This window comes from Pseudochaenichthys georgianus, chromosome 15 (assembly GCF_902827115.2).
Source record: "Pseudochaenichthys georgianus chromosome 15, fPseGeo1.2, whole genome shotgun sequence".
Lineage (NCBI taxonomy): Eukaryota > Metazoa > Chordata > Actinopteri > Perciformes > Channichthyidae > Pseudochaenichthys > Pseudochaenichthys georgianus.
The window spans coordinates 11,729,465-11,747,562 of NC_047517.1; the positions used below are offsets into that span (position 1 = coordinate 11,729,465).

At 44.2% G+C, this 18,098-nt stretch overlaps 2 protein-coding genes and 1 long non-coding RNA gene across 3 annotated transcripts in view; 1 reads left to right on the forward strand and 2 right to left on the reverse strand.

Moving 5' to 3' along the window:
- The window catches only part of bcl11aa (BCL11 transcription factor A a), a 43,287-nt gene extending 38,393 nt beyond the window's left edge, over positions 1–4,894 (reverse strand). Inside the window, 3 exon segments of the mRNA XM_034101424.2 lie at positions 1–279; positions 281–429; positions 4,542–4,894. The exon segment at positions 1–279 is cut by the window's left edge and continues 31 nt beyond it. Of these exon segments, the coding sequence (XP_033957315.1) occupies positions 1–279; positions 281–429; positions 4,542–4,596 (483 nt within the window). The 5' untranslated portion in view covers positions 4,597–4,894.
- The window catches only part of LOC139435228 (uncharacterized), a 203,112-nt gene that overhangs the window by 8,988 nt on the left and 176,026 nt on the right, over positions 1–18,098 (forward strand). The gene's annotated exons all lie outside the window — the stretch shown is intronic.
- The window catches only part of rims1a (regulating synaptic membrane exocytosis 1a), a 145,767-nt gene continuing 144,353 nt past the window's right edge, over positions 16,685–18,098 (reverse strand). Inside the window, exon 31 of the mRNA XM_071205706.1 lies at positions 16,685–17,847. Coding sequence (XP_071061807.1) covers positions 17,629–17,847 — 219 coding nt within the window. The 3' untranslated portion in view covers positions 16,685–17,628. The remainder of the gene's footprint in view (positions 17,848–18,098) is intronic.

Below are 18,098 nucleotides of genomic sequence, written 5' to 3' on the forward strand. Positions count from 1 at the left end.
CCGAGGCATACAGAAGCGATCGTCGTCATCTTCTGCCAGCGTGGCCTGGACCCCCACCTCCACGGGCCTCCGGCTGCGCAGGGAGCCAAATGCGGGCGACGGGGTGAGGGCCAGGCCGGGAGAGGGCGAGGGGGGCTTGTCCAGCCCCCGACCCACGGGGAGGCAGGGCGGTCCGTGGCATCGCTTCCTCTTGTGCTCGATGAAGAGCAGGATGTCTGCCAGGGGGAAGGTGGCTTGGCACTGGCCGCAGGTCAGCAGGTCCTGCTCCAGAGAGTGGTGGTGGGGGGGGGCCGTGACCCAGGCGGGACAACCGGCCCACGCTAGTGCCCAGCGGGGGGTGCCCGTTGGCGCTGCTGCTCTCTGAGTGCTCGGAGCTGCGTTCCGACAGCTCCTCCGACAAGATGACGGCCGCGGAGAGGGGCTCGGCTGCTGGGGGGGGGGGGGGCACAGGAGGGAGAGGAAGAAGAAGAGAGGGTGGGGGAATTAGAAGGTGCTCCCAACAAAAAAGGAGCAAACACAACTTGGGTTTTTCTCTCTTGTAATTTACACCCATCATTTGTGTGAATAAATGACAAGAGAAAAAGCTTGACATAAATACAAAACAAAGAGAAAAGGTGGGGGGGGGCGAGCACAGAAGAGAAAGAAGAGGAGGAGGGGGTGGGGGGGCATTAGAACTCCTACTCCCAGCTAGAAGCAGCCTCTGATGAAAGGAAGGATACCTTTTGATTTGATCTTCTGGCTCTTTCTATAGATCAGTGTTAGGCCTTTTGGCAAGTCTGATAAAGTAACCTTAATTAAAGAAATGTGTTGGGGTGCACTTCTCGAGGCCTTGTGGCGAGTTTCTGTGAATGTAATACAAACAACAAGTTACCCATCGCTGTTACATTTGGAGTTTGAAGCGTTACAGGTCGTAGTGAGAGTTAAAAAGCATTCGTTTTAGGAGATCAAGTCGGAAGTTTCGCATTTGTTTTGGTTGTTGGTTAGTGAAATTGAGGGTACAAAAAGTACCCTCAATTTTGAGACTGATGAAATTAAAACTGTTTATTTGATTTGAAAAATAATAATCTTCTTTCTCTCTCTCTTTGTAATTGACATCGATACGATCATGTGTGTGAATAGATGACGAGAGGAGAGCACAGAACATGTCTCGGTCACCTCGAGGATCCCAGCCTGACGTGTGGACGCAGCGGAGGCAAGGTGCCTTGTAATGAGGGAAATGCATGCAATGCAGGGAGATGATTACAATGCAAGCTGATCCGCTCACACATCAGAGGAATACACGGGGGGAATAATATCCTGGGTAGCTGCAAGGCTCAAATCAGATTCCTCAAAGATAACAATTTCATAGCCAATGACAGAGCGAGCTTCACAAATGATGGTTAAACACAGCATTCTCCCAAAAAGCTAAATATGAGGATGCTTGTTTGTACAGGGTTTGATCCTGTAATCAGCAGGAGGGTAACTGTCACACACACATTTAACACATGGGAAAGAGTGTGTGTCTCCATTACACGAGCCTGACTTAGATACAGCGGGAAATCACCCAAAATGATTCCTCACCCCTCCGAGGCGGGACTACTTTTTTTAAGAATGCTTTTGTGAAGCCCTGCAGTGGAGGGAGAGGCCGCTGAACGAGAGGCAGGACATCATTCACTGTCTCCTCTTTTTTATTGAAGGAAAAATCTTCCAGTCCAAGGTGAAGAAGTGAGACTCTGAGCTAGCCGAGCTAATGCATGTTGACCTGCTTTCCTCAGCCTGGCAATTTCACATTTTAATGAACCTAAAACCACTGAGAGTCAAAAAATAGATTTTAATTTTCACTGTCTGGGTGATTGGGACAGATTGTGTCTGATAAAAGGGATAGGGTTCCTGTGCATGAGTGTGTGTGTGTGTGTGTGTGTGTGTGTGTGTGTGTGTGTGTGTGTGTGTGTGTGTGTGTGTGTGTGTGTGTGTGTGTGTGTGTGTGTGTGTGTGTGTGTGTGTGTGTGTGTGTGTGTGTGTGTGTGTGTGTGGTGTGTGTGTGTGTGTGTGTGGTGTGTGTGTGTGTGTGTGTGTGTGTGTGTGTGTGTGTGTGTGTGTGTGTGGTGTGTGTGTGTGTGTGTGTGTGTGTGTGTGTGTGTGTGTGTGTGTGTGTGTGTGTGTGTGTGTGTGTGCCCTGCCGGCCTCTCCTTTCCCCCCGCTTTTTCTTTTTTTTGTTAAAAACGCGATTTTGACTGGGACATGCAGATGACATGATCAATTCCCAGCTTGCACCACCGCTAACCCCCCCCCTATCAACACCCTCCCTCCTCCCCACCCTTGTCTCCTCTTTGATTTAACTTCAGGTCAGCACTACGCAAGTTACACAACAGCTCCCGGGGGGGGGGGGCATTATTCATTCACGGGATAAAACAACAACAACAAAATGCATAAGCCCCTCACCTCTTCAGTTTAAAAAAAAAAACGTTTAGTTGGATTTAATTGTGGTGGAAGGTGACATAAAACAGATGATGTCTAAATATAAAGCAGGTATGTAAAGAGTTTAATTTTAATAAAACACTCTTTAATTACTTATTTGTATCTATTGTCAAGGGAACTGCAATGGGTAAAATGTATACTTGAGAAAAGAGGAGAAAAAGTTCCTTTACGATTTGAAAATATATCAAAACATGCGTAACAAGAGAAAACACATATATTTAAAATAGTGTAAATGCACTATCAACTACAATTAATTTTAACTGTATCTATTAGATAAATTATTTGTAATCAAATTCCCATTTTGGCAAGATATGGATAATATTTCATTTGGCGAAGAAAGTCAGCCTTGTTACATTTTACTACTTAAATTCAGACTGCTCACGCATTAGAGAAAACGATGGAAAACATGCAAAATAACCTGGATAGAAATATATAATTGTTAGAAATATTGATAATTATAATACACGCGCTAAATAATCATTAATGGGGGGTTTATCAGAGCGACAGGCCAGACTCTGTGCTCCATGTCTAACAAAGTGAAGCTGAATGAAATGCGTGTAAGGTGTAAAAGCCGAGGTCTGCATGCACACGCTGGAGCTGCTTGCAGACGGCTGCCTGCATGTATGTAAAAATGCAATGCACAAAAAAAGCAGAGAAAATTGGTTCGAGGGGATGAAGAGGAAATGCAGATTTGGATATGGAGGGGGGGGACCTCCTCCATCCCTCCATCCCTCCCTCACTCTCCCTCCTTCCTTCCTCATGTCTTGTATACCATCCCTCTATTCTAAAGAGATCGCCAAATAGTAGCCCGTGCAGTGAAACTGATCGGGCTCAAATTCAGCGCTGGATTTGTATGATCGCGCTCTGCCTCCTAGCGACGGCACGCGGCCATGGTGACTGGCGCTGTCACCCGGCCGGGGCCACACACACACTCACACATACATACACTCACTGTTTTCCTGCCGAAGTCCACATACTGAAATATAATCAAGCACCGATGCGTAAAAGATCCCTAAATATTTTTCTTGTTTTGTTGTTTGCGCGACACTTTGGAGAGCCGCTAAAAACGCTGCAAAGTGTGCACAGTGCGGCACATGGTGCGGCGATAAGTGCCACGAAATGCTCCAAACACACTGATCTGCTCACTCGTCAACTATCACACTTTCTGCGTCCAGTAAAGTCGAAAAATAAAGCTTTGGTGATGAATTAACGCCACACGTAAAGAGGGACACTGCCGAGTAAAGTGTTGCAATTTCGTCGCTTTTCATTATCTGCAGCTGCAACACAGCAATAAGCTCATATTGGTCTTACCTTAACTGCACAGTAAACTTTATATTATTAAATTGAAACTGTTTTGGTCCAAATTTGGCTTTATGAAAAAAGTATTTAAAAAACAAAATTACTTTTCTTGTTTCTTTTGCGAAAATGCAGCTTCTCAGAAGAAAGCTTCTCAACATCAATACACATCCTTTGCATGCTATGCATTAGGAGTGTTTTAAGTGTGTACAAAATAAATCGATTCGGGTTGTGGAGCTGCTGAAAGAGGAAGGCAGTTGTAAACAGTCGGACACGAGATGTTTCCCCTCGATCCAAATATCCACCTCCAAGTAGTTTCTTTTTTTTGAAAGAATCCAAAAATAGACCGACAGAGAGCAGATGAGGGTCCCTCAGAGCTGCCACACAGCGATATTCCGGGGACGATCTCTCCACGAAGCTCCGCGGAGAGGACGCGCTCTGCTCCCGGTAAAAGCCTTGCGCGTTCCACTGACCGGAGCGACCGGGAGGGCAACCGGAGCAGCAGCGAGTGCATTTACCAGCCTATGGATGCACGTTCTCTCCGTGTAACAGAGAGCCAGTGACTGCTGTATACCGACACACCAAACTTTTTTCTCTCTTTTTGAGATCTCCGAGCGGCTTTTACGCACGGGGGTGCCGCACTTTCTCTCCACACTGTTAAGTCCAGTTGGTCCGAGAGGTCCGTCCGGAGTCCACAATCTCCTCTGCCTCCTACACTCCTCTTTGCTGAATGAAATGAAAGGGGTAGTCAAAAGTGACATTTTTCTTTCATTTTCATCTCTACTTACGCGAAAAATCCCGTTTGCTTAAGTGCTGGGGTTTGCCTTGCTTGCGGCGAGACATGGTGGCTGGCGGCGGCGTTCAGCGCGGATCACATCGGGGAGAGCCGGGGTGTGAGAGGAGACTCCAGCGGGGCAGAGAATGTCTTCATCCAACGCCTTTGACATCCACAAAGGAAGGTAGGGGGGGGGAAACAATTAGAAATAAATTAGTAATAACACAAAGATGGCACGGAGGCGAAGATGGATCGCGGGATCGCCGTCATGGCTTTTTTGAGAAAGGAGAGCAGGAGGAAAAAAAGAGAGAGTGAGAGAGAGGTAGATGAAGAGAGAGAGAGAGAGAAGGGGAGAGAGATGGAAAAAATGGCAAAAGCCCCCCCCCCCTCCACCCCTCCCCTCAACCCCCCCTTCTGAGCTGTGCAAGTTCAAGTGCACGGACGTGACGTCCCCGGCGAACTTGAACGTCAGGCGATGGACGGACACCCGACATACAAAAACATGGGCAGGGCCGAAGCACCCGGGTGGGAGTGGGAGTGGGAGGAGGGAGGAGGGACGCGCAATAACAACACCAATGGACGGTCATTAGAGAGCCGCGAGGGGGGGAGAGAGAGAGGGGGGGAGGGAGGGAGGGAGGGAGGGGGGCTGGACATGAGAAATAGACCCAGTGGAAGCCAATGGACACAGAGATCAGGGGGGCCGGACAAGAGTCTCTTGGAGGGGAGGGAGGAGTGTGTGAGAGTGTGCGAGAGAAAGAGGCAGATATGTCTAATGAAAGCAATATGCAGAGAGAGAGAGAGAGAGAGAGAGAGAGAGAGAGAGAGAGAGAGAGAGAGAGAGAGAGAGAGAGAGAGAGGTGGACGCAAAACAGGGCAGGGGAAGCCGCGGACAGGAGCTCGCGCAGGGGGCGGAGATGCTGCTGCTGCCGCGCGGCGGAGGAGCGCGTGTGAAACAAAGTCTGTCGCATTTTTTGTGGTGGCTGTGCCAAAAAAAAGGGAAAACCGCGCAATGACGGCCAAAAAGCTCACCTACATTGCAAGGAAGCATCCCCCCCCCCTCCCATGCGTGCGTGTGTTTCCGCGTGCACACGAAGGGTATAGGGAGAGAGGTGTTGAGATGACAAGGAGCGCGGCAAAGTCTCCGGCTGCGTAGAACAGGACGAACAGGAGAAGATACAGGCTGGTTTCATATGCATAAACACAGATGATAATCATATCCCAGTAACACAAAGAAAACATCTTATATTTATTATAAGTAGTATCCTTAATAGTATAAATCTGGATCTGCAGTCCTTTCCCTATACATCTAGTTTCTTAAAGTGCAGGCTTGTAATTATGTATTGGTATTTCCTATACTATATCCAAGAATAGTGATTCTTTTTTTACATTCATGATAACTTCAACTAAACAAAAATGTCTATATATGGATTTATCTTGGCACTAAAAGATTAGCATCATTGAGGTGTTTTTCACAATCTAAAGAAAAGCGTATTTTTGTATTCTAAGGAAGGAGTTTATTGGCTAATAGTTCTTCTACCATCATATGTGTCTGTATTTAGGAGGGGGGTTAGAGGGGGCACTATAGCGTCCGAAGCCCCTCCGTCTGTCTCTATCTGTCTGTTGAAATCCACACTGCAGCCCCGTGCAAGACCGTGGGAGTGCGCGCGGGCACATAAGCGCCCCGTGTAATAAGTTTCAGATGTGCCTCAGGTTCGAGCCGCATACGGTACAGGGGAGGATGTTTTGCTGGTGGAGGGAGGGTGTGGAGAGGAGGAGAAGGAGGAGGTGGAAGAAGAAGAAGGACAAAAAGGAAGAAGAGGAGGGGGAGAGATTGTAAACACTCTTGTAATAAAGGGGGTTTGGTAATATAAGACGAGGGGCTTTAAACAGCGAAAGCGCAATCGACGCGATCCGGGTTTTTAGAGCGGAGAAGAAGTGAGGAAACACGGGGACGAAGATATATCTGAAGAGGATGGAAGAGGAGGAGAAGACGGAGAGAGATTCACCCTGACAGCGGAACCGGCAGCAGCGGCGGTTCCCGGAGAAAGGAGCTTCTGCAGCGGCGGCGACTTCAGCGGTGCTTCGGAGACCTGGAGCTACGCGCACTGACCGAAGAGGACGCGCACTTAATACCAAGGGGCTGGAGGGGGGGTGGCGGTGAGAGCCAAGACAGGAGGAGGAGGAGGGAGGTGATGGGAGTGAAACATATAGAGAAAAAAGGAGAAAGAGAGAGAGAGAGAGAGAGAGAGAGAGAGAGAGAGAGAGAGAGAGAGAGAGAGAGAGAGAGAGAGAGAGAGAGAGAGAGAGAGAGAGCCGGAGGAGTGGAGGAGGAGGTTCAACGTCAAGGGGAAAAATGCATGACCAGTGAGGGAAATATTTTACAGGTCGGAACTCGCTGCGTGGCTTATTAGACGGACCTGTGTGTGTGCGTGCGTGCGTGTGTGTGCGTGCGTGTGTGTGTGCGTGTGCGTGTGTGTGTGTGTGCCCTTCATTTGATAATAATCATTTAATCTCAACAAAACAGTGAAGTAGGAAGTTAATGGTCATAAACGTGTGCTCTTAAATAATGTACTTATTAAGCCGATTTAAAATGCTTTTGCAAATAAAGTCGTGGGTTAATTATCTTTAAAGTTTTTTTATATAAATATATGTAGGCCATGTGTTCACCTGTTTGGTCTATATCAGAGAGGAACACTTTTTTAAATCAGAATTGTTGTAATGTCTCCGAGGCACTGCGTGGAGAATTGATTTGTAATGTGATAAATATGTTCAAAGTGGATCCAAAAGGCTCAGACGTCGCGTTCTCTGTATTTGCGTAATTTGGGCACTTTTCATATTGTGTGATTACATATTTGACTATTAGATTTCAAAATGCACAGTTTTGAATCAGGTGTGGTTTTTCATCTTGGGTTCACCTTCAATTCCCCAAATACCTTAACAAACTAAGTGATCAGGCAGTTATGGACAGGTTTCATTTTGTTCAAAGAACCTGTGTCCACCAGGATTAAAAAGGGTTCCGGATACCTATAATGTGTCTGGAACCGTACCACAGCTACAGTTCCTGGTTGTTGCTTTTGAGTCTTTTTAAGGAGCGTAATGTGTGATAAACGGGAAGATTTTGGAGCGTTCTTCCCCGGGCATCGGGTGTCCTGGGTGGCCTGTTGCTGAGAGAGGCGACAGGCGGCCACCGCGCCCACTGAACCTGATCCAGTAACTCTAGCCTTTACAGGCGGAGGGACACGGCTGTGTGTTCGGAGCTGCGGCAGGAGTTAGAAAACATCAGAGGGTTTATCACTTTATTGATATTTATGATCAGCTTTTAAGACTTATAAGATTTTGGCAGTATATGCAAAACTGGCTTGATGTGACTTGTGTCTGCATCCTTCGGATGAACCTTTACGTTCATAAAGCCTTTGCGCAGACAAGTTGATTGCTTTCCAAACACAAGGTGTTAAAACGAGCCTTGAAACTCACGCAAACATGTTCTCCTGTGTTTAATAGAGTCTATGCCATCTTCAATTAGTACCCACACTTAAAGGGGCCCTTCTCCCCCCCCACCCCACCCACACACTTCCGAGAGCACTAACCTTGACCTCTTCCTACACTTCGCCAAATCTCCATCTGTTGGAAACAAAGAGCGTTTCTTTTTCTCTCTTCCTCCAATCACCACCTCTTTTCCTTTCACTTTACGGACACACACACACTCACGCACGCGCGCACACACATGCACGCGCGCACACACACATACACACACGCGCGCGCGCGCACACATACACGCACATGCACACACACACGCTCCAAGTAATCGATCAAAGCCCGTAGAGCTGCGTCTCTATATGTAAATGTCAGCGTGTCGCAGATTCAGTCATGCATCATGCATGCACGGAAGTAGAATGTTCTATTGTTTGTTGATATATATGCACATGTATCTCACCGATTAAGAATGATTTCTTAATTTTTTTAAGAGTTCTAAAAAAGGTGATATATATTGTCTGCGCGAGATGTAGGCCATGCTCTGCCGTCCCCAACTTTATTCCTTCGATTCAGCACTTTGTATGCACTAGTTAACGCGGCTGCAACTTTCACCAGCCTATATACCCACACTGAGTGAATGGACAGTACTTTGATGATACAATTCGGGAGGGATGGGGGGGGGGGGGTCGGCTTTGTAAGGAGCGCGAAACAGAGAGGACATGGCATCAGACCGAAAAGGTGGACACATGATGCGCGCCTTCCCTGCACGCACCACGGCTCCGGGGAAATTGAGTGACTGGGGGCGCATTTCAATATATGGAAATTCCGGTGGGGGGGGCTGAGATAAATCAGATCCCTCCACACACACACCCACCTCACCCCTCCTGCGTTCTCCTCTTATACCTTCACACTTCTCCTGCCGATGCTTGGTTTAGCTTTTGTCATAATTTCCCAATCCGGGTGTAAAAGGAGCGAACTGTAAACTGACATTACCGGCGTCCTGCACAGAAGTGTGCATGTGTAGAATGAAAGGGCTACGTCAAATGAATCCATGCTGTGGTGCATTGGCCTAACAGTCGTGCTTTTTTATATTTAAAGGCTCTTGTCTGCAGTCAAAGTGAACATGAACCGACGGAAATCAACTCCAAAATCCGGGCATTTACAATCATCTCGCATCAGTGGGTTATATTAATAGGCATAACACGCTTTAAATAGTTGTAAGTGCTTTTTACACCGCTGAGCGTGATGAACCAACGTGTATATTATTTGTATGCCGTTTGAGTACATCTTTAATGGGTTTCAACGTTTCATTAGGCCTTTATACTGGACCTGTTTATTCTGATACCTGTTTACAAGTTATTTCTAAAGGAGAGGTTAATAATTCCCGATGAATATCACAAGAAATTATATTTGTGACCAGTTCCTCTGTGATAAAAAGACACTTAGGTGTTCATGTTTTTTTATTTCCGGCGGGAATTAGCTCCAATCCCTGTTAAATCTAGTATCTGTCTTTTTATGCGCAGGAATTGCAGGCTCTGGAAACCCCCCAACCCACTACCCCCTCACACACACACACACACACACACACACACACACACACACACACACACACACACACACACACACACACACACACACACACACACACACACACACACACACACACACACACACACACACACACACACACACACACACACACACACACACACACACACACACACACCACACTCCCATTCCAAAAAGCTTTACAATAAAGGGAGCGGGGATGGATTTCACATCGCGCTATTATCACATCGGGGGATGTGTGCGCACACCGGTGCGTCGAGCCGGTGGTATTAGATTAAATCAAGCGGGATTACACGGCTATAGAGCAAATTATCAGACCCCCCCCCCATTCGCACCCCACATCTCACATCCTTCCACAGTCCGTGCCCCTCCACGTATATCATGTGCGGCACTGATTCAAAGATTCAAAGGCTTTATTGTCATATGCACATAACTACAGTTAAGTCAATGAAAAAGTTAGGCTCATACAACAATGCAACACAATATATAAGACATAAAGCAATGAAGAAATGGTGTAAAAAGAAACAGAATGGAAATAAAATAGGGACACATGTGCAAATATATGTGTAAAAAGTAAGTAATGTAAAATAGATGTAAAGTAAAAATGGGACGCATCTGAACGTTTTACATCAATTTATAAAAATGTTACTTTTGGGCTTATTGTAAGACATTCAAACGACCCCTAAAGGTCCCCAGACCACTTCTGGCAGTCTGCACGGGGTCCGGGGTCTTTACGCACCCCCCTGCTCCACCACACACTCCACATCCATCCATCCATCCATCCCTCTGCCGGTAATGCACGGACGTGTTTATGGCCGCCGTAGTTAAATCGTTGTTAATTGTACACTAAATGGGTTGTTATGAAGATGAATGACGGGGGGAATGGCTCGCTTGGGACAGAGGGAGCGTGTTTTTCCCTGAGAGGAGCCTATAGGATCTATAAAGACCGGATGTTATTGCAGGTCTTGGGGGGTGGGGGGGTGCTGTCTGTGCTGCTGCTGATGGTGAGATGTACTCAAAGTTTAACGCACCAGGGTGAAGGGGAGTTTGATGCTGGAAGATATCAGTGTTGTCAAATAATAATTGTCTTCTTTATTAAATAAATACAAATCCGGATTCTTATTTTGAGGGACATGATTTCAACAAAACGTCAACAAATCAAAAAATAATACATTTAAAATAACTCTTATAAATTGAATGTAATCTTTTTTAAATTTGTATTTAACCTTTATTCATCCAGATAAAAAGCATTGTGATAAAATCTCATTTACAATGCTAACATGGCCAAGAAGGCAGCAACGTTTACACATTTTTACACATAAGACAGACATATAAAATACAGAGAACACAATTAAACAAAAAAAACAAAAGACGAAAAGCAGTCACTACATTGTGCACATTTGGGACAGTAAGAAAGGTACTACTTATTACTGCAAGAGCAGCAGGTGGTAAGGACCTCAGACAACTTCACTTTAAAACAGGCTAGGGACAACAATCTTATACTCCAAAAGACTGTGACTTTCCTTTCTTGCTTTAAGGGAACAACAGCTGTTGTATTGTGGAGTTAATGATCTGATCCTAGCCCTGTCATCTATAATAATATTTATAATAAAAAGATAAAGACCCACTTCTAAATCCAGAAGCTCCACCGCTTCGAAGAGACTCTCACTCACCTCCAAACACGGACTCCAGCTCCCTCTAGTGTCCACATGGCGCAGGGACATGTGGAGGGGCCCCTGCAGGCAGAGGACGCCTCGAAGGACCCGCAGCATCCAACTAATCTTGTAAAAGATTTAATAATGGGATTAGTTAGAATGGAAACGTTTGAAAACCTTTATTAAAATGAAAGAAATTAACATCTTGGTAGGGGTTTGTGTTGAGAGGAGATGAAGATAAATAGAGATGCATTTTGAGAATAAGAGACACATGAGAAAATATGATACATTGTGTTTGACTTTTGGTTTGGATTGGAGCTCAATTCAACAGTAATTCTCAAATTCAAACACGTTTGTTGCTCTTTTTTGTTAGAAATGTAACCAAAACGATCATAGAAAAAGGAGATTTTAGTTTATAATGCTTTTATTCTTCCCAAAAGTCATAAGGCTAACAAATATTGACTTTAAGCACAATGCTTATTTACTGTGGTCTGAATAGGGTGTGTAGTTAATTATCGCTTTTATTCACCTTCTAAATATGTTAGACTAATTCTCCTTATATTATATCTAACGTTTTATAATTATTATAACAGCCCTAATACGTGGCAATAGGGGCAGGAACAATGTCACTATTATTCATATAATTGGTGTTTTATTAAATATCGCCCGGCTGTTGGGAATTATTAATCCCGTGCAATAAGAGCGCGTGCCGATCAACGGCTCTAAATGAAGTTGGATCCGGTAAATGTTCTCCGCGCGGGCCGCAGTGCGCGCGAGCGGCCCGCACCTCAGAGAGCTTAGTGATAAATCATGTATTTTTAATGAATATCAATAGAAGGGACCCCCCCTCCTTTCATAAACCAGGAGCCCGTCCGTCTAATTAGATTAAGCGGTGGTGAAGGGGGGGGGGGGGGCGGCGGACGGGGAATACTGCGGTAATGACTGCTATCACTGCAGCGACTTCTAATGGGCTCTGAAGCCAAACCGGGGGGGGGGGGGGGGGGGGGGGGGCTTTCAAACCATTAACACTGTGGGAAGGGGGTTGGGGGGGTAATGTGACATGACACCCTTCTGTTTCAGCACCAAGTCTAACATCATCTCAAACTGGTGTGTTCATGGACCGTGGGACAATGTGGAGTGATGGCAAAGACATTAACATAATCATATGCAAGGGATGGGAGGGTCACTTTCTGAAATGTAACCTGATTACTTTCCGTTACTTTTGGATTACCTTAATATCAAATTAAAAGAGTGTGCATTCACTATTACAACAGAACAATGTGACCTTAGAAAAGAGGGAACCAACATATTGAAGATAAAACATGTGTCCTCTGAAATAAACCCAACCCTTTTAAAACAATCACAATATGCCTTTTTTTGTTTTTAGTAATATATGAATCGTGCTAGTACTTTCCCAAATATAACAGTAATCTGAATACAGTTACTTTTTTTATATCCTGATTGGGTAATCGTTACATGTGATCCATTACATCCCTGGTCTACATATATTACAATAATATCGACCAATAAGTAAACATTTGTGTGTATGAATTACAAATCACACAAGATGAATCTGACCTACCCAAGTTTCCTCGTTGACCACCCAGGTGTCATTTACACTGGGGACATTTAAAGTATACGACTTGTTAAAATTGTGTTTTGAAAAAAACTTGCACAAAGAAATGAAAACCAAGAAGTGAAACATCTTTCATAAAAGTGTATTTGCACAATAAGAACACATAACATGCAGTGTAAATATAGAACCAAGGATTCTCATCAGCTCATAAATCTCCCTATAGCTTACTCATTTTCAAATGACCCAAAAATCCTCCATGATTTCAAACCTTTATTTAACCAGGTGGTCCCATTGAGATCATCGGTCTCTTTTTCAAGGGAGACCTGCAATGATCAGTAACCCTTCACATTTCTTGACACTTGTTTCTTATTTTTTCCTAATCTTGGTATCTATCATCCTACAATACATTAAGGAAGGTAATTGTACATTGCATTATTACATTTATGCAGCAAAATGTGTCTTATTTTAGGATTGTTGTATGCCTAACACAACATACAGTACGTATACTAAACCTTAGTACTTTTCAAAATAAAATTCCTTAAAGGATTACGTATGGTGTGTTCATTGAGCATGTTGAAAGTGGAGTGATGGGAAACAACTGCCCCATATTATCATCATCATCATACAACTTGTATTATACATGTAATCTATAATAAATAACTGTTTCTTTACATATGTGTCATATTTCAGGATCACACCAGTATCAAACCCTTTCCACCTTTTATAAACCATTGCACTTTTCAAAATAAAGTTTGGGGAGCCTGTCAGGTCCAGTTCTGCTGTTTGAGTACAACGGCTACCGGTCAAAGAAAGTCCTTTGGAAATTAGAATTGTTCTGATTGCCATTTTCTTTATTTCTATATTCATAATGTTATTCTCTAAATGGTTTGTAAACCGGATGTATTCACCTCTCACGTAAACTGAAACTGAGGGGGGGGGGGGGGGGGGGGGGTTCACCATTCATCAAACTCTCCATAAGATGGCGCCAAAGAAAACCTCTCTCTTTATCATGAGTTTGTGTGGCAGGGTTTATTGTATTTTAATACTATTACCCTATTTAACATGTTGTAAAATATTGTAAAATCTATTTTTTTGTAGCAAATTGGTCCATTACAGTGTATTCTAGCTTAATGTGTGTAATATGCTATGTATTTTATAAATACTCTCGAGTATATTTTCTGTTATATAAGGTTTCTATTTTATTGTATTTTTAACTTGTAACAAGTCAAATATGATCATGTCTAATCTATGTACATTTCACAATAATTGTCCCTTTCGGCACAGTAATGTTCTGTCATTGTGCTTAAAGGTAGGGTATGTACATTTGAGAAACCGGCTCGAGATCGCTAGAATTTGAAATTACACGACCGGAGAAAATCTGCCACTTCCTTATAGAGCCCCTCCTCCAACACACACGAACGCGCACATGACCAATGAGGGCACGAGTGCACAGATGCCGGGCCGGCTAAAATGATGTGCTTTTTACAGTAGGCCTACCACGGCTTCCACAGATGAACATTTTTTTATGGATTTGTTGTCAAAGCACTTCAGATATTCATTGCTATCGGGATGTTAAGAGCATTCCATGGAATATAACAAAAAGTGTATCTCGAGCCGGTTTCTTACTTAATCCCACTTTAATAGGAATTATAACATCACTATAGTTTTAAGAATTGTTCACAAAGAAATACACATCTCAAATTGAAATTGTTCAAACCTTTTATCTCTTAAAACAAACCTGATGGTTATACAACATTTTTAAAAAGTGTCTTTAATTAAAATGTGCACGTTCTTGCTAACATATAGTTAGGATGATGATTAGGTCAGAATGTATTACTTGTGCTAAAAACTTAGACATGTTGATGATAAATATACAGGGTATAATAAACACTTGGTCAGGATGGAATTGAAAAAACTGAGTGTAATCCCCAGCCCCACCACAGGGTGGCAGCAGTCAATCCACAGAGAAAATGAAACATTAATTGTTAAGGACTCACACAGAGCTGCTGTGTTAGAAGATGTTACAAATACATGGTAGTCTACCATCATAGTTATTGTATTACATAACTTCATTGAAATATTACTTACCATCATGTGTACTGCAACAACAACAACAACAACAACAACAACAGATGGAATGGAATTCTACAATCTGGCATTTAGCATATTTTCTCTCTTTGAGACTATTGTTTCGTTTTGCATGAACCTTATTCAATAAAGATTAAAAAAAAATACATATTTTTTCAGCAATATTCTAAAATCTAATAGAACAATCCGATTGCTTGAGGGAGCACATCATGATCCTGACTTCCAGGTCGCCCGAGAAGAAAAAGACGTCATCACTGCACCACTAGGATTAGGATGCCAGAACATAGTGAAACAAAGTCAAATTCACCAAAGTTAACATCGATTTGTAGTTTTTTGTATAGGGTTCAGTGTAGGCAGGAAGCTTCACACACTCTTTCCACAGCAGCTCCTCTCTTACCTTGAGTACTGAAGAAGTTGGATGCAAGACAAATCTGGAAGTTCATTCTTATATAGCAATAAAACCTCCGTCTTTCTATGTGTATGTACACCAGTATCCCAATCACATTACACATATCACTTTGTTCACAATAATTGGGACCACTCCGTCAGAAAGCCATGATCTTCTTCCACACAGTCTTTTATTTGTAAATAATAAAAATGAACTCTTGAATATAAAACATACACATCAGTAGAGCCACATCTGTTATACAAACAAGAACTGTTGCAGTGAATACTTAGTCTTTCGTCTAAAATCGTGGTTTTGGGGAGGGGGGGGAGCCATGGGCTGTAAACAATCAGTATTCCTGAAGTAATACTGACAAAGGAAAGGGCAGTCGGCCACACCGCCGAGGGTTTCAACAGAAACATCCGCAAAATATGTCTGCAAAATCAGATTCTCATTGGCTTTAGAAGTCCAGTCCAAACCAAGAATGATACACAGGGGGTGGGGGGAAGGGGACTTTGAGGAGAAGAAATTGTTCCAATTGGCTCTGCTTTTTTTTCTGCAACTGGGACAAAAATAAAGGCCTATTAGCGCCTCTTTGTGGCTCAGTGCCGCTCAGCAGCTCGAGCACATCCACAGGACGCAAATTCCCTTCCAACAGACCAGGAATGTTTGTGTGTCAGCCGTGTGTTTTGTTCGGAACTCAAGGTAAAGCCGCTCATCCTGGTTTGTTATGTACAAGGTGTGCATGTGACGGGTGTACACTCTTTTTGTATTCATATATCTATATCTTTATCATTTCTGTCATAGTTATACTTCATATACATTTAGCTGTTATACACACATTCTCTATCTGTGTCTCTAGCCCCGACAGTGTTAAACTACAGTTTGAACACCAACACCCTCAGATACGCCGGGGGGTCCGGTATGCTCAGTACTACAGAACAGCACTGTTGTTCAAAAGGGTCCAAAGAAAAACCGGAACTAAGAGGGGTTTTTTGTCGAACACTTCCTCACAAGGATATCTGAAGACCCAGAGTGGGAGGCGTGGCCTGGGCGGAGTTTGATCCCCCCCCTAATATTGGTCCGCTCCTAAAGGGGCGGGATGGCTTGGCTTTTTCTCGGTTTGTATTCATATTCAGTACGAGCAAACTGTACAAGAACATGCAACATACAAGCTGGCCTAAAATTATGTGGAACTAACACACATAGTCTAGTCTTCTTTTTTTCTGTTTTTGTTTTTTGGAGCATCGTCTCGTTGATTTGTCTCGTCTTCTATTTTACAAAAAAGTAGAGAAACTAAACGAATAGAACGAAACAAACGGGGAACGTAAAATAAACATGCATGCAGCTTGGGGCCGGGTCATGCTGCTCCCTCCTACGGGGGGGGGGGGGGGGTTGAGAGGTGAGGAGGCCCGGGGGTGGGGGTCGGAGTTCAGGGACGGGCATAAGGGTGCGAATGTGACCTGACGTTTACTGTCGCACCATCGCTCGCAAAACCACACACACACACACACACACACACACACACACACACACACACACACACACACACACACACACACACACACACACACACACACACACACACACACACACACACACACACACACACACACACACAGGGCGTCTGCACCTCATGGTACCATTCTGAAACAAAGACTGAAAAATAAAAAAATACAAATTTGGCCTCTATTTAATTTACCGTTTAGACGAAGAGCAAAACCGTTTTATTCTGTCCGAATAAAGAAGTCAAGCTTGTCTTGTGCTTGCTTTCATTTATCTCTTTCATATCTTTTATATATGTGCAGGCTCCCTTCATCTAAACAGGTTACCGAACCATGCTCATTTACGACCGTTACCACGAGAACACCGGCGGAGACAGCCGAATGAAACCGCCAACATTTGCTACTCATTAACACCGAAACATTGTTTACACCCCTCATTCCTGGGGCCTAGCTGCAATCTCTACTCTGATTGGCTATGGGGCTATTAGGTGGACCATTTGTCTGCTCTGCACGAGAAAGTAAGGAGGAAAAAGAAAGTGAACGTTGAACAAAAACTTCCACTGCTGCAGCTCAGAGGAGGACAACGAAGAAAGCTTTGAAAACAAAAACAGAGGAGGAGGAGGAAGAGGGAAGGTGTGAGACGTGATTGTCAGACTCCAGCTTTGATTGGCCAGTTCTGTCTCTCCCTCTCGCTCGTTCTCGCTCTCATTCCCTGTTGCTCCGTCTGGCCTCTCATTGGAGGACCGAGGGGCTTGTGGGGGCGTGTCCTCGCCCCTCTGCTTAGTTCTGGTCCATTATTTTTGTCATTGAAGGGATATTTGGGGGGTGGGGGGTTCACCACTCGGTCACTAGGACCGAACGCCCGGTGGCGGTCCTGAGATGTCCAATGACGTCTGAGATGCCAGCCGGTTGAGCGGAGCTAATGTAGGGTCCACCAATGAGGACGGCGGAAACAGTTTGTACCAGCTGATCACCGTGCTGGAGAGGTCCAGCTCCTCCAATAGGATCTGTGCTACACCCATAAAACATTTGTGGTCCATTCGTCCATAGTCTCCCCAAACTATCACCTGGAACAGAGAACGGTAGGGATGAGGTCAATTCAAAGCAACATTTGAGCAAAACTTGATGCATAAAAATGACTATTAAAATAGGTTTAGACCCGGCGAATGGACAATAGTTTCAAAGTGATATTCAAAAGTCCGAGTCCATTTCCAATGGGTCCAAATCGGAAATGTTTTGAGACAAGACAAGACATGGTCGGTGTTATGGTTTGTCTTTTGGTAAAAAGTAAACCTTCCGGATAATGTTTTAAAATTGA